General features: G+C 37.9%; 1 protein-coding gene across 3 annotated transcripts in view; it reads right to left on the bottom strand.

Annotated features, from left to right (window-relative positions):
• LNPEP (leucyl and cystinyl aminopeptidase) overlaps window positions 1–22,821 on the bottom strand; it is a 92,288-nt gene extending 69,467 nt beyond the window's left edge. The window contains exon 1 of one of the 3 annotated variants that reach the window (XM_078447774.2): window positions 22,585–22,821. In XM_078447774.2, coding sequence (XP_078303900.1) covers window positions 22,585–22,603 — 19 coding nt within the window. In that variant the 5' untranslated portion in view covers window positions 22,604–22,821. Of the gene's footprint in view, window positions 1–19,100; window positions 19,228–21,702; window positions 22,051–22,584 lie in introns of those variants that run through there. The other 2 variants (XM_078447777.2, XM_078447769.2) reach the window with 2 other exon arrangements.
• Between the last annotated feature and the right edge of the window lie 277 nt (window positions 22,822–23,098).

The following is a 23,098-nucleotide window of genomic DNA, read 5'->3' on the forward strand; positions in this document are numbered from 1 at the left end:
AGATGATTCTTAAATGCCACTCACAGCACATGTCATTAGATAAATTCATAAAATAAGTAAAGTCCAGAAACTCCATTTTGTCTTACTTCCATAAATACCAAATGATAACATAAGCAACAATTCTGGCCTCTTGACGTCTTGTAAGATCAGCATCAGCAATATCTATAGAGGCTTTCAGCCAGTGTAAAACAGGATAACTTGAGATAATTCTGTATCACAGAGATTTTAGTACACAGGTTTTATGTTTTAAGTCATTTGACTTCTAATATATTTGCCAAATGGCTGTCTTGATTGTAAAGACACTACAACCTTTCCCAAAATATCCCTAGGGATTAAGTGCATCTAAAGGCCATGCTCATTTACTATAATTACATTTACACAATAAAACTCAGATAACCAATGACAGCTACAATTTATAAGAAGGCAATTTAAATCATATAATGGTCACATTGTGACTGAAATAACCAAAAGGGCATTACACAGACATGAATTTTACTTTACCAAACTAAAACACTCAGTCAATAAATTTATCACCATCTTCAAATTGTACACCACATTATATTTATTCAGTCTAATCACAGCTGTTACTTTCTGTGCAGTTGTGTAGTCCTATAAGCAAAAATCAACACTTCAGTGCAGGATGGCAGCAACAAAGAAGATGAGTTTGCTAGTTTAATGTTGCAGCTATGAAGCACATTATTTTAAATATCTATCAAGTAGGGGTGCCCGGGTGGCTCAATCAGTTAAACAAACATCGAACTTCAGCTCAGGTCATGATCTCGCCATTCCAGAGTTTCAGCCCCCCATGTCGGGCTTTGTGCTGACAGCTCAGAACCTGAAGCCTGTTTCAGATTCTGTGTCTTCCTCTCTCTCTGCCCCTTCTCTGCTCATGCTCCATCTCTGTCTCTGTCTTTCTCTCTCACACACAAAAATAAACATTAAAAAAAAAACCTTTAAATACCTATCAAGGAGAACACTGAACATGAAAAGGAGGCATTCTACTAGAGAATGCCGAAGACCAAAAAGTATCAAATACAAACATGAGCTATAGCACATAAAGAATCCTGCCACAAAATGCTTCAGATACAGGATTCAATGTAAAGGATCAAGGAGAGGGACAAATAAACACCTGTAGTTTAATTCAAACCTTAACTGTAAAACAAGAATTAAGAAGAGTAATTTCCTTCAGTAAATAAAGAAAATTTTCTACCTCAACAAAGTAGATGTTCTTTTAACTTATGTCCACTTAAACCTCCACATTAACAAATGCTGTTCATTCCCCCCTGAAAGACATTTTCTGATGCCAAGTGTCTACTGAATGTCTAAAGGGCTACTCTCTAGAAGATTCAAGCACTTATGTCCCCACCAGGGCAGTTGTATTCTTGCCAAGAATTAGTTGTTCTCCAATCAATTTATGCTAGTTAAAATTATAACTGTAGTTATGTAAATAAGTACTGCATTAAAGGAAAAAAAGAATGAAAACTGCTTCTACGAAAGCTGAGTATGCAGCAGAAAGACCCCACAAAAATGAGTCCCCAAAATAACACAGCTGCCAGATTAGGTATTAGCAAGTAAAACAAAAAGATTAGGGGAGGAGGGCCCTACAGAAGAATTTTGCTCCCAGCCTTCAAAGTGTCTTAAGTTCTCAAACCAGTTGAAAAATAATGAAGACCTATAAATTAGTTGCGTCACAAACAGCACATATCATATACAAGATGAAATATTGTAGAACTCTAATCAGTGGACCTGTATGCAAAATAAAAGCTTTAGTCAATAAGATAATACTAGTAACTAAATTAACACATTTTGACTTGAAATGCTAAAGCAATGTTATTTTTTTATGATTGCCATTTTTATCTAGGTTTTCAAAGTTATTCATTATATTTGAGATCATGTTAAAGGGAAAGTGATCTAAATTTAAGGTTCACCTAACAGGTCATCCCAACAACCCCCACACACACATCTAAGTTCCCCCAAACACAAATCATAATGGGTACATCCACTTGTGAATGTCTAAAGAATAATCTTTCTATAACACCTAAGAACTTTGCTCTGCAGTTATACTTACTGATAAGTTTAAACTATAGAATGTTTAAAATCATGTCTCATCAATACATGTCAAAACCTAAAATAAGTTACTTGACCAAATAACTCCATAAGAGAAATGCATCCTAAGAGTAACTGCAGAAAAATATATATGTAAGAATGTTTACAGCAGTCTTGTTTACAGAGCAACAGAAAGGAAATAATCGAAGTATGTGACAACGGTATATTCATACCTAATAAAGTATTATACAGACATAAAAATTATTTACATCATAAAACTTATTTACATCTATTTTAAACATGGAAAGGTATTCAAAATATAGTATTAAGAGGCAGGTTATGGAATTTTAAATAAATAAATATTCATCCAGTTGGAAACACTGTAAATAAAAACGTAAATACTGGTTATTTCTGGGAGTTATGAGTATGTTGGGTGTTTTTAGTATCTATATTTTCTACTTTTTAAATGTATAAAAATAGGAGAACCCCCTTGAACATGTACAGATCATGTTTTAATCTATGAAGATCTAAAGTTAATAAAATGATGAAAAATTATCAACACTGTTGAGGTGTCTTAAAAATGGCCCTGGGGGCACCTGGGTGGCTCAGGTGGTTAAGCGTCTGACTTTGGCTCAGGTCATGATCTCGTGGTTCATGGGTTCAAGCCCCACATCCGGTTCTGTACTGGTAGTGCAGAGCTTACTTGGGATTCTCTCTCTCCCTCTCTCTCTCAAAATTAATAAATAAACTTAGAAATGGCCCTGGATGGTGAAATCAGGAAACCTGGACACCAGGTAGAATATACCATTAATTTCTGATGGAACCTCCTATTCAGAGGTGGAGTCTGCATCCACCTTGAATCTAATGGCCTTATAACTTGTTTCAATCAATGGAATGCAGACATGACACTGTACAATTTCCAATCCTAGTTTTAAAGGGCCTTGTTGCTTTCATTATTTCTCTTTTGCTGACCTGAGAGCCCCATGAGAATAAATCTGAGCTAATGTCCTTATGGATGAGGAACCACATGGAAAGACAAGTCCAGCCAACAGGCAGCACCAACTGCCAGATATGCCAGTTAAGCTATTTTAAATCTTCCAGTTCCAAATTAAGCTGCCAAATGATGGCTGCTACAAGTGACCCCAGGCAAGATCAGTGGAAGAAACATCCAGCTGAGCCCAGTACAAATTGTTGACCTACAAAATAGTGGGCAAATAAAATTGGTTATTATTTTAAGCCATTAAGTATTGTCATTTGTTACACAGCAACAGATGAATGATTTATCCATCCTCTACACAATATACTATTAATATTGTGGTGTACATTTCTTACACAATCCCCTAAGATCACACTACACATACTAGTTCTACGATTCGGTGACATCTTGGAAATGGGAACAGAAGCAGGGCCTCATGGTTAGACTCCAACTCAGACACATAAGAATAGAACATCCGGTATTCAGAACACTCAGCATTCTTTATACAAAACTGTGTGCAACTGTGAGCTTTCCCTCCAAGGGCTTTGAGGAAAACTTGAAGTACATGACTTCATTGTTTCTTACTGCCTTATCAATAGATGTGGGGATGCTATGCCTGGGGCCCTAGTACAGGACCAGGGCAAACAATGAAAAAAGTAAGACCAAGTTCGTTATCAAAACCATCATCTTAACACCACCACAAATAGTGATAAAAACCAACATTCACTAAGGGCTTTAGCATGTGCTAACAATGCACTGGGCACAGCAGAGTAGTTAGGAATGTCTCTGAAACTACACTGCTATGTCATTCCCGTGTAACCTTGATTGAGCAAGTTAGTTCATCTTTCCAAGTTCAGTTTGCTCATTTGTAAGATGGAGATAATAACCGTACCTATCTCACTGAGTTTTGAGAATTAAATGAGATATGTATAAAACATTTAAAACAGAGCCTAGCACATATTAAAGTGCTAAATAATTATTAGCTTTCGGTATTATTAATCAGGATTTTACATATGTCAACTCATTTAATTTAATCCCCACAACATTTTATAGATGAAGAAGTGGGAATTGGAGAGTTAGATAACTTGCTAGTGAGTGGCATGGCCAAATTTCAAACCCATATTTTTCTATGGTAGCTAAACCCTTCAAGACCATGTGCCATGACTTAAAATAGGCCAGGAAAGTCAAACCAGGTCCCATGTACAGAGAAATGCCTCATGTCTTAGCAGCCTCTGGATCTGGGCTGGGTGGTCACAGAGCCATCCCCACATCAGAGCTGAAGAGCTGAGAAGAGGGTTAGGATGGTGTCAGAGATCCACAAAACTACTGCCATGTGTCAAACAACGGCACTATAGTTTCTACAACTCTTTCAGCCAGGCATTTAGTGGGTACTGAAAAAGTACTGCTTGATTTTGCCCAATTTACATTCCCTGTTACAACTCCATCCTGGGCAGTAAATCGAACTTGATCCCTCTTTCATTAGGATTCTGAAATTATCCAAATACAACACAGTTACCCATTTCACTGAAACTTTATTTTTTGCTAGTTCACAAAACTAGAAGCTTTTTATGAGACACTCTAAGCCCGTTATATTTTACAGATTATTAACTTTTGTTCAAAATTATTCAGCTACTTAGTTAAAACGAATGAAAACAAGATTTTTTGAATTTTTAGACTTTAATTTTTCTACAAGGAAGATGGAAGTGAAACAACGACTGAGTTTAACCCACACAACTGCACAGCTAAGTTTAGATCAACCCAAGTTCAGCTCAATGATTTTGAAAACAACCACTTTCTGAGACTTACAGGAAATGGTTAAGCAACCACAGAGAAGTCATTTGTTCTTGCACCACAGCAGACACATTTTTTTTTAATGAGTCCTTTTCAGATAATAGAACTTTATAACATTGTACAAGCACTCATCAACCTAAAGAGCAAGTCTACAAGATGCTACGGTTATTACTTTATTCTAGATACTCTATTTCCTTTGAAAAGAGCAAAGAACTATGAAATGCTTTTTTTAAATGAGTTTTTACATTTCATAATAAAATGAATTCTCAAGACTTTAAGACCAAACCAGAAAAATAAAAATCATTGCAGGGAAACAGACAAGCTGACATTTCAAGACTGAGCAACATGGTTCCATGCTGTCCTCAGACAAAACAGAGGCTAGATATGATAGAAAAAAAATTATATTCCTAGAGAAATTTCTCATGTTCTACTATAGAACATTTTTTGAGAAAATCTATTTGCTGTCTCCTTTTACCCTATAGTACTAGTTGAATCATGATACAGGAAAATGTGACACTTGGGATGACGGAATCTGCATAATTATAAATAAAGTAGTTTTCTGGCTAAAAGATAAAGCCTGACTAATTTTTAAAATTTGTGGGTTTTTAAGAAAATTTTTAATGTTTGTTTATTTTTGAGAAAGAGAGAGAGAGACACAGCATGAGCTCAGGAGAGGGAGGCACAGAATCTGAAGTAGGCTCCAGGCTCAGAGCTGTCAGCACAGAGCCCAACATGAACTGTGAGGTCATAACCTGAGCCAAAGTCAGACACTTAACCTATTGAGCCACCTCGGTGCCCCTTAAAATTTGTTTTTTAATGCAAATATTTCTAACACATTTTATTATTTTCCTATCTTCTTACAAAGACTGATCTCAACATATAGTCATCATTGGGAAAAAATAACTGCAATGCTATTTGTTGGGACACAGAACTCACTGTCCCAACTGATAAAAGAATACTAATATAGGAAATGATGCTCCCATACCCCAAACACCAAAGTGGCCAATTTGTTTAAAAATACATTTCAATTAGCAACTTAAAATTTTACAGCAAATTTGGGACACCTGGATGGCTCAGTAAGTGTCCCACTTTTGATTTCGGCTCTGGTCATGATCTCACCGGTTTGTGAGATTAGACCCGTGTCAGTCTCTGTGCTGACAGTATAGAGCCTGCTTGGGATTCTCTTTCCCTCCCTCTCTGTTCTCCCCTGCTCGCTTGCTCATTCTCTCAAAAATAAACTTAAAAAAAAGTTTACAGCCAATCATATCGTGTGAGATTTTTTTTTTTTTAATTATACTTTAGATTTATTCACTGAACCAAGTTTCACTGCAGCTCTTTCTTTACTGCAGTTATTTTTCAGGGGATTCATAAGCGAAACTGAAGATCAATTTTGATTATGATTCACATACCAGACAGTAAATATTTCTTGAAGACAGATTACTCTGTTTGAAGAACCCGGAGAAAAGAAAGATTGAGAAAAAAAAAAAATGAGCAGTGCCACAGGGATCTGTAAGAAGGTATCAAAAGGACTAACATATATGTAATTGGGAGTCCCAAAATGACAGGATAAAAACATTGAGATAGAAAAATTATTAAGAAATAATGGCCCCATGGGGCGCCTGGGTGGCGCAGTCGGTTAAGCGTCCGACTTCAGCCAGGCCACGATCTCGCGGTCTGTGAGTTCGAGCCCCGCGTCAGGCTCTGGGCTGATGGCTCGGAGCCTGGAGCCTGTTTCCGATTCTGTGTCTCCCTCTCTCTCTGACCCTCCCCCGTTCATGCTCTGTCTCTCTCTGTCCCAAAAATAAAAAAAAAAAAAAAATTAAAAATTAAAAAAAAAAAAAAGAAATAATGGCCCCAAACTTTGCAAATATAGTGAAAGACACACATTTATAAATTCAAGAAGTTCAATGAACTTTAAAAATAAAAGGACCAAAGACAACCAAACCAAGACACAATCAAACTTCTAAAAACCAAAAGTAAAAAAAAAAAAACAAACCACACTTGCAACTAAATGGGAAAAGAGTGATATGTTACATATAGGGTAACACCGGTACAAATACCATGAGTTTTTTGCTTTTGTTTTTGTTTTTTTTAGGTAAACTCTACCCCAATGTGGGGCTCAAACTCACAACCCAGAGATCAAAAGTCGCATGCTCCACAGACGAAGCCAGCCAGGTACCCCTCCATGAGTTTCTTAACAGAAAACCATGAAAGCCAGAAAATGATAGAGCAACATCTTTATTGCTTTTACATATATGGAACTGTTATTATATATGTTTGTGTAATATACATAATACATGTTCTATATTACACAGATATATTTATACCTTTGTGTAAACATGTCTCCAGAATACGTAAACAACTTCTATAATCCCTAACCAACTCTTGAACAGCCATTTCACAAAAAAAAAAAAAAAAAGATGAACTACCGCCAAAAAAAAAAAAATACATTCAATATCAGTAGTCATCAGGGAAATGCTATTAAAACCACACTGCGATACACACACTGGATTGGCTAAAATTTTTAAAATTAATCATACCAAATTTTGGTAAGGATGTAGAGAATAAGCACTCTCAAACACCACTGATGGAAATGTAAAATGGTAAAACCCGTTTGGAAAACAGTTGCCAGTTTCTTAAGTTAAAACAAACAGCTCCTAGGTAATCCAACCAATCAACTCCAAGGCATTTACCTAGAAGAAACTAAAACAAATGTCTACACAAAGACTTGTATTTGAGTCTTCACAACAGTTTTATTTGTAATAACTCAAAGCTGGAACCAAATGCCCATTAAGAGGTAAATGGATAAACAAAGAATGGCATATCAATACAATAGAATACTATTCAGCAATTTAAAAAGAAAAAAGAGAAAAAGGAACTACTGATAGAACATGGATATTTCAAAATAAATTATGCTAACTGTAAGAAGCCAGGCGAAAAAAGACAGTCTATGATTCCATTTATACAAAATCTATATAATTCCATTTATATAAAATTCTACAGAATTAGAAAGTAAACCAATCTATGGTAACAGAAAGCAGGTCAGTGATTGCCTAAGAATGGGAATGGAGGGAGGAATAAATTATAAAGCTTTCTGGTTTTGCTTTGACTTTAAATTTTAAAAAGGTAACACCAAGAATGAGGAATATGCAACACTTCAGTACTCTGATTTTAATTATAAAAAGGCCAATCTGAGAGGTTTATTTGAACAATAACTACTCATTGGCAGACACCAGACTTTAGACCTTTGTTCCAAAATGGCTTTTTTCCCCGCTCACAAAAAAAGGAAGCATAAAAAGTCTCCTGTTTAAACGTATTCCTGACACTTAAACACCAAGAGACATAAGGCTAATTCTCTATAATATTAATAAGTATTTCAAAGTACTTCGAATGACTGCATTAGGATGAGTGGGTATATCACCTATTTTTATAGAATTCTTGCTCAGTTGGCTGAACTTATGTGTACATGGCAGGGTGTACATGTTTATACTTAATCAGTTTACCATATGTCTTAATTTGGGGGCAAGACAGTTTTAAGCAGATCAGTCCTAGTTCTTAATGGCCCCAAAGAGCCCCAAGGAAAAAAAAAAGACAGTTGGTTCTAGTTCTCTTAAAGATCCAGATCATTCTATGGCAGGGCAAGTATGGGACAAAGGGTTTTATAACATTCTGGACAAGCAGAAAACAAAAATAACTGAACTTTGTAGACCTTTAATTCATTATAATTAAGATAAGTCTAAGACATCACTCAAGGGCTGAGAAGTTAAATGATGCATCCATATTAAGTGTTATGTTGGAGGGAGGGGGTATTGGGAAGGAGGGGCAGCTTGTTGAAATCCCTTCAAATATAAACAGAATATAGATAAAAATCCATTTTATAAAGGACAATTGAATACTTTTTTTAAAATCTGTGTCCTCCCTAGAACTATCCAGGGCTGAAATGAAATGACAGTAGAGTCTTCAATTAACCAAGGCATCTGAGGTGTGGCTTGTCAGATATTCCTGGCTAGTACATTTCCTTCTATGACCTAGATCTATCTTAAACTCGCTGCCCAATTCCATCAGTTCCACTTTCTACCCATTGTAGACTCCTAAGGTGTCCGTCTCCAGCCCCTGTAAAAGGCAAGTTTAATGCTTAGAGTGACAGTTCTCAAAGTGCAGTATGGGTACCCTGGAATCCCTCATATTTTTTTAGCGGTCTTCAAGGTCAAAACTGTCTTCACGCTGAGATGTTATCTGCCATTTTCACTCCCATTCTCTCGTAGGTATAGGGGAGTTCTCCATAGGCTACACGCACGACATGAGATACAACAGACTGAATGCAAATCTGAAAATCCAGTTGTGTTCTATTAAGCCAGACATTAAAGAGACTTGCAACAATGTAAGATAATTCCTCCCCTAATTTGTTTTGGAGGATAGCTATTTTTCATTTAAAAATGTCATTTTTTTATTGTCACTATGAAATTTACTAATTTTTATTTTTAAAAAAATTTTCAGTGCTAATTTCTAGTACAGTAAATATCTAGACATATAAACAAAATCTCCTAGAGATTCACAATAATTTGTAAGAGTATAAAAGGGGTCCTGAGACCAAAATACTTAAGAAGCATAACTCTTGCTTTTAAAGATAAATAAAAAATTCCCAAACTCTCCAGATACCATAATTCAAGCACTGAAGTTTCATTATACTGTTTGAAAAAGCATATAGAGTAAATAGATGAAGAAAAATAAATACAGATGGTCTGTATAACTTTATACAAGGGCACAAGGGGTTTTGAATCATCCTGGATTCCTGGGTTCAGAAAAAAAGAACTGAACCATTTGTGTTTCTTTCAGCATCCTTAGGAAGAAGGAATGTAGACTCCAACCATTTGTTCCTATGGAAAAATATAATCTTCTTTACCTTGAGATAAACAAACGGTCCAAAATATGGCTGCCTATGTTCCCGAAAATTCACGTGCTGAAATGCATGTGTAACCCCAATGCAACTGTATTTGGAGACAGGGCCTTTAAAGAGATAATTAAGGTTAAATGAAGTCATGGGGGTGGAGCTGGTAAGACGGGTGTTCCTGTAAGAAGAGGAAGAGCCTCAAGAGCTCTGTGCAGAGGAAAAGCCATGTGAGGACACAGCAAGAAGGTGGCGGCCATCTGCAAGCCAGGAAGGGGACTTTCACCAGAAACCAACCATGCTGTCACCTTTACCTTGGACTCCCAACCTCCATAACTGTAAGAAAATAACATTTCTTTGGTTTAAGCCACCCAATCCTGTAGTATTTTGTTATGGTAGCCTGAGCTAATACACTGCCTATACCATTTCTGTATTATAACTCCATAAATATACTGAGACGGGGAGGGATATTTTTAAAAGGGAAGGAGATGTTGAATAAATATCTTCACAGTTTACATATCATAATTTATGTTACTTGGCCACTAAGGAGTTGTTTCAGGTTTTTTCTCAAAATGTCATTTAATTTTTATCCTTTGATTAACCTCGGGACAGAAACCCACATTTTCTTCCTCCTGGTTAGTGTCATGTCTAATATTCATACTTTCATATCTCAGCTCATGCTGTAATACACTTCGACCATTAGTTATTCTGTTGTGTCGACTAATAACCCCTGCCTCTCAATGGTTTTGCCTGATTGACAGCCATGACGTAGTTTCACCTACTCTATTCTACCCATAAGGCCACACGAATGCTTATACATGGCCAATTCATGCCTTCTTCCCAATTCTGGGATAGTAGGAAATTCCTTTTTAAAAGTCTCATTTAATTGGCTTGGGATTTGTCTTTGTGGCTCACTAATGAAGGGCAAAGTCCCCAAGAGTAGGCCAGCCAGAAGGCCCCACAGGACTGCAGGAAAAGAAACTGATTTAACTGCATCACTTTGGTCTCAAATGCAAACCTGCTAACTTTCATCTTGCTTCCCCTCAAACACTACGACCATTTCTTATTTAGCACTATCTTCCCAGTACAAAGCACAGGGTCTGAAAAAGCAGGTGCTGGAAAGGCGTTTCAGTGGAAAAGAAAGCTGAATGAGCACTGATAAGAATATTCAAAAAAAAACTGATTTGGAATTACTCTACTTGTCTTAGAGAAATTTAAAGAAAAAGGAAAAGAGCACTGAAATTCAACTTTACTTGGGAAAAAAAATTGAAAAAGTAAAAATGAAACACAACTGTTACTTAAAGTTTGTTCTGGAGTTGCATGAAGTAATATGAGTCTCAGATAACATTTAATGAGTATCTAATATGTGTATTTAATGTGTGGAGCACTATGTTGGGCACCAACTCTATTAGGAACTAAATATAGGACAACTGTGTGCTTTCTGTCATATGTAATTGATGGTTCCTGGCTGAACAAGCATGTACATTTATACAGAACAGGAAATGTGGTTTTCACCATTCAGAAAATGGAGTCCTAAACAAATGGTACCTCTGCTTTCATAATATACCATTTATGCCTCTTTGAACATTCTTGGGAAGAAACATGAACTCCAATAACTTATTCCTGTGAGAAAACACTATTTTCTGAACACTGAGGCTTCCTAGGAAAAATTGTGACTCAAGGAGAGGAATGCCTCTACTATGTTCCCACGCAACCCAGCCATACAGCCACTTAAAGGATTATTTCTTACTTCCTTCACCTTGCTGTTGTCCAAAATCACTACCTTATATGATTCAGAAGTTCAGGATATTATCTTAGCGAGGAAAAAACAACAACAACAACAACAGGCAACAGGCCTAGAGACTTCTGGCAGGGTGGATGGAGGTAGGGAGGTAAATTGCCATAAATCACAACAGATTCTCAGAGCCAAAGAGGGGCTGCCAAGTTACATTCCTTTAGCAAAAATAATAACAAAATACAGTGTCACAGGTACTAGCACAACTATAAATTCACTAGTAAAACTAGTTTCTTATTAAGCTTCTGTGAGGACACAAACAAAACAGGTAAGAATTTAAACACATTATATTAGAGACATGTTTGTTTGCATTCCCGACGTCTGAAATACAGGCCTTGTTACCAGTTAAAGAAGTACCTTTATTCTATACCTTCATGTTAACACTACCCCTTTTAGTCTTGAATTCCTGTTTCAACCCCACCCAAGAGACAAAATATATTTAATACCTGATTTAACACCAAAACAAGTTCTACTTGTATGAAGTGTGTATGAAGCGAGGTGTGCTTATTCCATTTGCTTGACAGAAAAAGAACTAAACTGGATGTAGAAATGAATAGTTCCTCTACTCTTAGGCAACACTTCCCTCCAAGTGTTACAAATGCATAATTGTTAATAAATATGAAATGGAAAGAATCCTATACTGACCTAAAGCCTTTAGTAAACAAGATACAAGAAATATCATTTGTGGCCCAACTTTCAAAATCTCACTATGGCAGGAATGTGCCATATCACCATGTCTCCTAGACCTCAGTGATATCAGAAAAAGTTTTGAGCTTCTGTGCACATTTTAGTTTTTTAACTAAACATATTAAAACATCTTTATATTATCTTTTTTTAAATTTTTTAATGTTTATTAATTTTGAGACAGAGACAGAGTGTGAGCAGGGGAGAGGCAGAGAGAGAGAGGGAGACACAGAAACTGAAACAGGCTCCAGACTCTGAACTGTCAGCACAGAGCCCGACGCCGGGCTCGAACCCACGAACTGGGAGATCATGACCTGAGCCAAAGTCATATGCTTAACCGACTGAGCCACCCAGGCGCACTGATATTATCTTTAAATAAGAGTCACAGAGCCAGTGAGTAAGGAGCCAGGATTTGAAGGCCGGCAGTATGAATTACTTTGCACTATTATGCTACACGATAGTAGTCTTACAAAAGGAGGTAGATTCATGGGTAGATCTCCAAATGAAAAAATAAAAGTATAAAACCAAAACTATTTAAGGAAAGCAGTGTGGGATAGGACCAGTGCTCCTCCAAACCTGACCGTTTTCAAAGAGAGGATACTAAATTGTGTGTTCATATACCTTTCTTCAAAATTTGTTCTGCTGGATGTAAGCTTTCCAAGGGCAAACAGAGACAATACTGCACTCTTACTTGACTCCAGCTTTAAGAATAAAGCTTAGGGGCACCTGGGTGGTTCAGTCGGTTAAGCATGCAACTTCAGCTCAGGTTATGTTCTCGTGGTTCATGGGTTTGATCCCCTTGTCCGGCTCTGTGCTGACAGCTCAGAACCTGGAACCTGCTTCGGATTCTGTGTCTCCCTCTATCTGCCCCTTCCCCACTTGCACTCTTTCTGTCTCTCAAAAATGAATAAACGTTAAAAAAAAATTTAAAATTAAAAAAAAGAATAAAGCTTGGAACAAGTTAGCACATAGTGAAGGTATATTTTAATATATTTATTTGAGAAAGGTATCTTTTTAAAAACTATTATTTTTTTAAAAGAAGAGATAAGTAGGGACCTGTCAAAAACAAATTTAAAAAATACTTGTTAACTGATGCAGTTTAAAATGGTATGCAAGAAGAATCTGTATTAAAATAATCCCTCTGGGCTTCTTCTCTGACCCCCAGTGCTGATTCCCCAAAAGAAGAATGGACCAAGGAGACATGGAACACTAATTTTGGTTTGTAATATTTTTAGTCTTGATAAAAATAAGAAATGAAGAAAAGCATTAGCAAGATGTAAAAAGGAAGAAATTCAAAATGAAAAAAGCAAATAAAGAACAACAAAAATACATTTGAATCCCGGTATTACCTGGTTTCTATAAAATAGACTTAAGACCAAGCATTCATCTAAAAAAATTTTTCTACAATAAATTCTGTGTGTGTGTGTGTGTGTGTGTATTCATTTCTGTATTTATTTTCTCCAGTTGTTATAATGGAATAAAGAACCAAGAAAATATAAAATTTACAATAATGTACAAAGTCCTAGCAATAACCATTTAATTCTATTGAACAACCACCATTCAAAAACACTGTCAATTCCACAGAGGAAATACTCTACTTAAAATTCTGGCCAGAGGGCACCTAAAACACATCAATTTAACAAGTGCAACAAGATATCCCATGGACTAAAGAATACAGACAAACAGTACAGAGTATTGTCATAAGGATCAGAATTCACAAAAAGACATGCCATTTTATTCACTTAAAAGTTAGCTAATATTCTTATGGGGAAAAATTAAAATTATTGTAGCTTAGTTTTCACCTTTCTTTTCTTTTCTAGGCTACATTATTTACCATAATGTTTATATTTATATTGAACTTATCCTCCAATCAAATTTATAATCTTTATCACATATAGTAATTTTTAAAATATTTCCTTATAACATAAGTCCCACAGTCCTTGACAATCCTCAGGGCACCTCTGAGAAAGATTTAGCCATAAAAAGTAATTGAAATTGTCAATGCATCCTAAATACTTATGCTCATCAATCTTTCAGGTAAATCTACATAACTACAAATACTTTGTAAAGATTTAAAGCTAAAAGGTTTATTTTTAATTCCATCAAATATTTGGATATAGTTCCAAAAGAATCTTAACATATTCATATACGTATAACGTATTCATTATATAAAATGAAAAATGGCATTAGGCATAAAAAATACCTGTGAGTGATTTAAAGAGAATGCCTATCACCGAATGAGATCTGCAAAGAAAATTTATGAGGACTCTTCAGTGTATGCAGAATGCTTTTGAGCTAGAAAATACCTCAATTGGTGAATAAATTTGCTAGACCTGATGTCAGAGGGATTTGAAAAAAAACTATTTTGCTGATAATTCTGAAATACTTTTCCATCTGACTCATCAGACTGATAAAATTCAAGGTAAATGATAATCTTAAATCTTCATAGTAAAAACTTTGCCATCAATTTACAACTTGCTGAGGGTTAATTTGACTATCATTAACCCACTGAAAAATATAGTGGTGATTATCCAAAAGTCTGGGATTATAACTACATTTTTGTCCACCAATAGTCACTGTCATTTCATTATCTGCCAAGAAAAGCTTCTATGCGTGAATTCAAGTTTTTATCTCAACAATGTTTCCTGAAGTGGCAGTTAATTAAACTACAACCATGTACCGAACTGCAATGAACTGCACTAGAGCAAAGTTAGCTACACTGTAGTGAACATGTGCTTATTTCTACCTACTTCAAAACACTATCATCTAATCCCCAAGTCAGACTGGACCCTCCTTCTACGTTCAAGTATTTTTCTGTGTGCTTCCTCCAAATGAAAACTTACAAGCTTCTCATAGTAACCTGTACTAAGGAAGATGGATGTGAGGCTGCTGTTGTAAACAGCAAAGCATTTCTTATTCCTACTAACACTCACTACATCCACGCGGAGTTGTTTTCTTAATCTAGCCAGCCAATCTAGATACTGAAAGGACAATGTCAGTGGCCCAAAGGGCTTAGGTACTTGGCACTTAGTTTAAAGGGCAGAGAAAATACTGCTAATAAGTATAAAAAGGAAGCAGCCCAAGCTCATGGACATTATTTTGATAAATCTTGGACATACTCATTCCTTCCACCAGGCTCTAAGGTCCACAGCAGCCCCCCTAAATCACTGAGGGCATTCTGACAATTATGGAACAAGAAGAAACCAGACAAGGATCAAACAACTTTTGCCTTCGAATCCCACTACCAATACCAAGTTAAAGAAAGATCTTTAAAACAGTTAGCTCTCTTCAATCACTCCCACTAATCACCATGCATTTTTCCTCTGAAGAAAACCCTGGAGTGGTGCAATGCTGTTGAGAGGATGACTGTTCTAACAGCTATTTTAAATCTTAGGAAATAAGTTTCAGCTGTGAGAAATACCATACCCCCCCCCCCCCCCCCCCCCCCCCCCCCCCGGCAAAGCTTCCCTGCCCACCTGAAAGTTGGTCTAGGACAGTGAATGCCTAAGACAGTTGTTTACGAAACACTACCACAGAGCCCTGGCCATTATTTGCTGCAAGATCTAGGAAGGAAAGGAGCACACCCAACCCACAAAAATACCCATTCTCTCACTGTAGTTGTCATTCTCCTTTAGCCCAGTTTATGAAATTCTCCCCAGAGAAGCATAAGGAAGCCTTTAACTCCCTTCATCCCAGATCACTGGTTTGGCCTCCCTGACAGCACCAGGGGGCTAGAGAAAACTCTGGTCTGTCCAATCCCCAATCCACAAAAGTCCAGACAACTGGCTTAAATTTTGTTTTGGTGACTGCATTCTTGACATATGTGGAAGGAATGCCCAGGAGACCTTCATTAAGCAGTAATACACACTAAAGGAAAAGACTTCAAAGAGCCTTGTACAACTGAACTTACTTCTCCATTGTTTTTTCAAACTCCCTTAGAAGCCTGAATTTTCTTTATTTGGTCAATGAACTGGTTTCCTCCAAGTTTAGATGCAAGGGTTGAAATTTTTAAAAAATAAATTGGTTCATAGGGCACCTGGGTGGCTCAGTCGGTTAAGCATCTGACTTCAGCTCAGGTCATGATCTCACAGTCTGTGAGTTCAAGCCCTGCATCAGGCTCTGTGCTGACAGCTCAGAGCCTGGAGCCTGCTTCGGATTCTGTATCTCCGTCTCTCTCTGCCCCTCCCCTGCTCATGCTCTGTCTCTCTCTGTCTCAAAAGTAAATAAAAATATTAAAAAAAATTTTAAAAATATAAATTGGTTCATTGTTCACTCATAAGCATCAGTACAAAAGTGGAGCAAAAACAGGTAATAAAAAACAGTGACTACTATCATGATAGTCCTACAGAGTCAATGGCTCTAGGGGCACGTGGGTGGCTCAGTAGGTTAAACATCTGACTCTTGATTTCAGCTGAGGTCATGATCTCACGGTTCATGAGACCGAGCCCCACCTCAGGCTCCATGCTGATAGTGTGGAGCCTGCTTGGGATTCTCTCTCCTGCCCATCTCTCTCTTTCTCTCAAAATAAATAAATAAACTTTAAAAAAAGAAGTCAATGGTTCTATATTCTTCACATTCAGTAGAGAGAACAGTCTTAACTCACAAGTGACTATGCATTTTCTGACTATGATAGAGAGAAATATGTAGCATGATTAAACTTGTGTCAAATGTTTTCTATCTCCTTCCAAGGTTTCCAAATGCCATTCTTAACTCACTCATCCCCTTACTCCTCAATTCCTTTTGTCTAATCAGTCCTTTTGTCTACTTGCCCCTTCCAAACCCAACTCCTCCATCTTTTGACCTCATACATCAGTGTCCTGCTCCCCAAACTAAACTAACTTCTCAAAGATTTGCAAGGCTCAAGGTATGACCATTTTGGAAATCTCTGCCTTATCAGTTTCCCCCTTTACCTTAAATCTCTACATTTCTCTCATCTTCATCACTAATTCTCTTAAGTCTCAATTTTCCCTAAAGATCTTTGGTTTCAAAGTCCTACAGGTGCTACCAGGACAATCACGAATGGATTACAACAACAAATAAGGCTGCAAGGGAATCCTGACCATCCTTCCATAGATTCAGGAACAAGAACTATTTTGTTTCTGTCATATTTACTGCACAGAAACACCAGGGCAATGAGCAGCTTTTTTCACAAAGGCCACCAGATATACAAGGAGCTGAACCACCACAAAGCCTCCAAAATTTCCCTCCATTCTCATTCCTGGTTTCCTGTGAATGCTCAGAAAAGGTATATAGCTAGAGACTCAAATTAAAAAAAAAAAGAAAAGAAAAGAAAAGAAAGAAAAGAAAGAAAAGAAAAAAGAAAAGAGAAAAGAAAAGAAAAGAAAAAAGAAAAGAAAAGAAAAAAGAAAAGAAAAGAAAAAAGAAAAGAAAAGAAAAAAGACATTCTCTGGTTGCTCCAATAATATTATGGAAAGATCTACTGGTATTATTAGCTCCAGCTCCGACTTCCTACAGTTTTCAAGACATGAGGTAACTACCTGACAGAACATGGCTACACTGTCCTCATCTCTACTGCCAAAAGCCATGGGCCCAATGTAGCTCCATCACAACTTCAAGGGTAACCTTGGATAAATTCCTTCATATCTCAATTTCCTAACGCTTTCACAGAAAGGGTTGAAAATGTTTTCACTCCTTAACAGGAGTATCATACCGCATCATTAGAAATGTGAACTTATTGGTGGCAAATGTTATATGAACAGGTTTTAATACAATTCTGTACATTTATTTCATAATTAGAAAACTATCTTAACGTTTTATTGTTTTGTTTGTTTCTCCTAGATTTCTTAGTTTTATATTAGCATGAAAGCAAAACTAGATTCTTCTATTTCATTTCTCTCATTGAGGTCAGCATTACCTGATAACAGGTTTGTGGGTTTCTTGCAACTGTGCCCAGCAAAAAATCTACTTGTAAGTGGGTGTTCAAAAAACAGTGTTTGAATGAACTCCTGAGGAGGAAATCACCCCTGGCTTATTTTCTATATGGTAATTTCCTTATAACCAATCTCTCTAGTTATATATCTTTCAATTCTCAAGGATCATCTGTAGACAAGCTTATTTTAATTGCTCCTAAAATATGCTGTTTGTCTCAAGACACTCCTTTTTTGGAAATTGTTACAAAGCAAAGGACTATGCCCCCGCCTCCACTGTTTTCCTTAAAAACTGGATAGTTTCTAGTTATAGCCTCAACCCTAGAATATTAAATCATGTTAATACTTGATTCCTATACAGTCCTATTTCACTTAAATGAAACAGAACATTCAAGACAGAGGATAAAAACATATTTTAACTTCAATCACATAGAGAAACTATGATCTTCCATTTTTTAAGGATTTTCTTTCAACATGGTTATTTATCACAAAAGAAATAGTGTGTGTGCATATATATATATATATATATATATATATATGCACATACATATGGTAAGCTCATATTTTTGACAGATGATGCTAATTTTTTTTAAAGAAATGCATAACTATAGGACAAGTGTTATTTGTAAGATAAAAAGATGGGGGTGCCTGGGTGGTTCAGTCCTTTAAGCGGCCAACTTTGGCTCAGGTCATGATCCAACTTCCTTTGGCTCAGGTCATGATCTCATGGTTCATGGGTTCGAGCCCCTCATTGCGCTCTCTGATGTCAGCGTGGAACCCACTTCAGATCCTCTGTCCCCCCCCGCCCTCTCTGCCCCTCCCCATTCACGCTCTCTCTCAAAAATAAACATTTAAAAAAAAGATGAAATCACAATTTTATACTACAGCCTATGAATATCTAATTTGTTGTCCAACTTCTCATTTTGGAAGTTGGGTAATATTTTTGATTGGATGCCAATCTAAAAACAAAAACAAAATCATTTCTAAGACAGGTAAATCCCCCTTGTTTGATCATATACCAGGTTGTAGTACCAAACTGATTCCTTGGGGCTTTGTTCATAAGAAAAAAAGACAAACTGTTTAACTTATGTTTTCAGTTCTGGGACTTCAAAATATCAATGCTTCTCCATCCTCTAGATACCACAAACTAGAAAGCAAAGGGGAAAAATATATAAATACATATACACAAAAACATATACATATATGTGTATGTTTATATATATATGTTTATATATAAACATGTGTGTGTGTGTGTGTGTGTGTGTATATATATATATATATATATATATATATATATATACACATGGCAGGAAAAGAAGTCCTTTTCGATCAGTACACATCTAAATCCTGAATTTGCCTACCTAATAAAGTTCTCAAAAGCTCCCTTCTGGTGAATACTTCTAGTATCCTCAAAATTAAGTTGTACATTTCTAGGCCCAACCTCAGACCTCCTTAATCATATTCTAAGAGTGAGCTTTGGCATTTACATTCCTTAACATGAATTTAAATTATTTTGAAATACCCAAATCCTGTATGTAAATGAGAATAAAGAAATAAAGAGAAATAAAGCTACACAGTCACCAAATAATCACTTGCCCTAATCTAGTACATCTATCAAAAGACCTAGAGAATTGCCAGCAATTTTTTGTTTTGTTTTTGGTAATATATAAATTACTACTTCTTAAGAGTTTCACCTCTAACTGCCTAACAGGACATAATAGCTACTGCCAAATAATCTTTAGTACTGGTCCAGTGCATCTTTCTCCCCATAAAAAGTCACCAAAAATCCAAAACCAAACTGGATATCCAGTCTTCAATGTAATTGTCAGCAGTCCCTTCTGAGGGCAAGATCAAAAATATCTCCTGAGCCTAATGGCACTAGGATTCCTTCTTATAAGCCCTTTCTGTAGGTAAGCATATTAAATAGATTACAGCAGTATGTTAGCTGGACAGGTTAACATAGGATACTCATCAAATGAACCCATTATCAGCAGGCAGAGAGCAGTGCCCAAGAAAAATGAACCACACACACAGCAAGTTTTGACAGAAAACTGGGAAAGCAGAGAAAGTCGTATTGGAATCGATGCGTACTGACAGTCAAAATGACAAAACAAACTAAATGTGCCTCCTTTACAAATTTCTAGGTCAGAGGGTGAAACCATTGACAAGATTTTAATTGGAAGCTATGTGGTTCTGAACTGCTGAAAATGGTTTTGTTAAGCTCTCACACCTCTCTATATATGTAGGGATATATCAAAAAGTGGTGAAGATTTTATTAAAAGAGGATGAATGTGCAATAAAAGCCAGTATCAAGCTCAGTAAATCCTGTGATTATAAATTCAATGGATAATGAAATACTCTACACCAAGACACCCAGACCTAGGGGAGAAGAATTAGATGTACCTATCCTTTGTACTCAACAGGATTAAGTACAAAGATAAACATACTTTCCACTATACCAAGTCCTGTTTAAAGACACTAGAAAATTGTACAGCTATCCTTCAAAAGTTCTGAAATAAATAACCAGTCCAGTGCTTAAACCTGAAAAGCACTTTAAATTGCTAGGAGCTAATTTTTTTTACTTTAGATATTGTAGTTTCTATTTCTTTGTAAAGGACACTAGATAAGCTTCCAAGGAGTGATTAACATATTAAAATGATGCACTGTCAAACTGTCTCCAACAGATTCTGGAAATCTGGAAGACTGATAGGAAAAGGATTAAAAATCCAATTTCCTACATAAAAGTTAAAGCACTGCTTCCTTTTTGTTCTTCTCTCTGGGACTTTCCATTCACCTCTCAAATGTGACAATTGGCAAATATTCACATCTAGAGGAACATGTTTTAAGCGGAGAAAAGGCCCTAGTTCAAAGACTTGAGAATGTACTTTAATTCTGGAGGCACAGGTCCACCACATCAGCTAGCAATAATCTTAACCAAATGGGTGACTCAGCCTTGTTGTGGGGAATTTTTTTAAGTGAAAGTTCACATTTAAAATCCTATAAACATGAAAGCTCCAAGTATTCTAACCAGGACAAAGAAAAATCCTTGGAATAGTCATTTGAAAGGATTTAATGATTTGTATCAAACATATTTTACACTAAAATACTAGATGGTCTCAAAGTTTACTTTTAGCTCAAATTTTCCTTAATTCTTGGTAACTTTACCCGACTATTTTTAGAGCAATAGTAATAACAAATAGAACCTGAACGAGAAAAAAAATTCAGAAATAAAGTTGTCATCTTTAAGCCTAATTAGTACAGACAGGAAGATGGCAGTAGAATAAAGCATTCTGAATTAAGGACAAGGAGAAAAGAACGAGTAATTCGAGTAATTCGCAGTCCCATGAATGAAGCACAGCACACGACAAAGTCTGGCTAGGGTTTGGGATATAGTGGACAATGTCTCTGTCTCTTGAGTGGCAAGTGACCCACCTAAACAGGAGTAGATGTTGGCTTCTATTAATGCGACAAACTGTCTACCTTAAGTAACCAACCACCCGCAAGAAAACACATGTCAACTAGGGACTAAATCGTCTAGTTTCACTGTGAATTCTCCCTTACTGGCAGTATTCCTACTCTCTGCCCCAAAAGGGAATCCATATACTCAACGCCACAAAATGGTAACGCATCTCACCCCTGTATTGTGACTCTGGCACTTCTGGTCCAAACAAAAGCCATCGGTTTTAACTAGGGTGGGATTTATTCTGTCCATTCAGTACAGAGCTGTGGCTGTTTGCAGGGCATCCTGCAGGTTCCTGCTTTGACTCTCCCCTCAAGTCACATTGTGATATCACCATGACGGACCCCTGATACTTCATGAGCCTTAGACTGAAACACTGGTATTATCAGAAACCCGTGAAGGGAAGCTTGAACGCCCTGCGGAGTGCCTCAGCAACAGCGGGGAGGGTGCCAATGCGGGCGGGCACCTATTGGGCACAGAACAGGACTATGCAAGCCTTTCCGCAAGTTTCCCTTCCTTCCACTAAATTAACCTGCAAAGCCCCCCACCCCCCACCCCGCCCCATTAGGAAAAGTCACGCCGGCAACTCGAGGAAGGACAGGGGAGACCTCTCTCCTTGCACCACAGAAGTTTGGTTTGGCAGTGACCGAGGCTTAACCCTTCCTGCCAAAGAGCCGAGGCCGACACCCGTCTTCTCCAGGGGCAAATCCTGGCGGCCAACTTTCCCCTCCTCTGCGCAAAGCAACCCAAACTTTGCTGTTCGCCCACCTGGCCGCGCAGCGGGTCTGGCGGCACCCGACGCCTCCTGATCCTCGGCAGGCGATGGCACTGACCTTCACGCCAGCCCCTAGTCCCGCGCCGGCCTCTGCCCGCTCGCCCACCCACCCCAGCCTCTAGCTGCCTTCCCCAGTCGGCTTCCACCTCCCCTAAACCCTCGTGGGAAGAAGCCCACGGTGGAGAGCGACTGCAGCCCGACCGACCCCGCGTGTCACGACAGCCAATGTCCCTCTGCTCCCCAGAGAGTCCCGGCCCCGACGCCTCTGGCTGCCTACTCACCGTTAGTAAAGGGATCCATTTTCCCCCCGCCGCGGCTCCTTACAGCCTAAGCGCCCAAGCTTCCTACTCCAAGAACTGAAGCGGCCCTGTCGACTGAGCATGCCCAGCGCGGCCGCGGAGGGCTGTCGGGGAGGTGCAGCGAGGGGCGGCGCCGCTCCGCCGCTCTGAGGTTCCGCTGCTCCGGGTTTTGCAACAGCTGCAGAAACAGCGAGGGAGGCCAGAGGGAAAAACACCGCACCGCCCGAGGCCACCTCTCGAGAGAGGAAGGGGAGGAGCAGGTTAGAGCTGGAGGCAGCCTCGTGGGCGGGGCCCGACGAGGCCCCGCCCCTCCAGGAAGTGGGGCTGCTCGAGCTCTTCAGTGCTGTGGGACAGTAGTCAGTCATTTAGCAAATGTGACGGTCTACTGCTTGCCGGCCCGGCCAAGTCTTAGGCGCCGGAGCCGGACACTGCGCCCAAAAAACAACGACCATTGCCCCGTGTAGTGGACATTGCACAGACAGACAATAAACAGACA

This window comes from Panthera onca, chromosome A1, assembly GCF_046562875.1.
Source record: "Panthera onca isolate mPanOnc1 chromosome A1, mPanOnc1 haplotype 2, whole genome shotgun sequence".
Classification (NCBI taxonomy): domain Eukaryota; kingdom Metazoa; phylum Chordata; class Mammalia; order Carnivora; family Felidae; genus Panthera; species Panthera onca.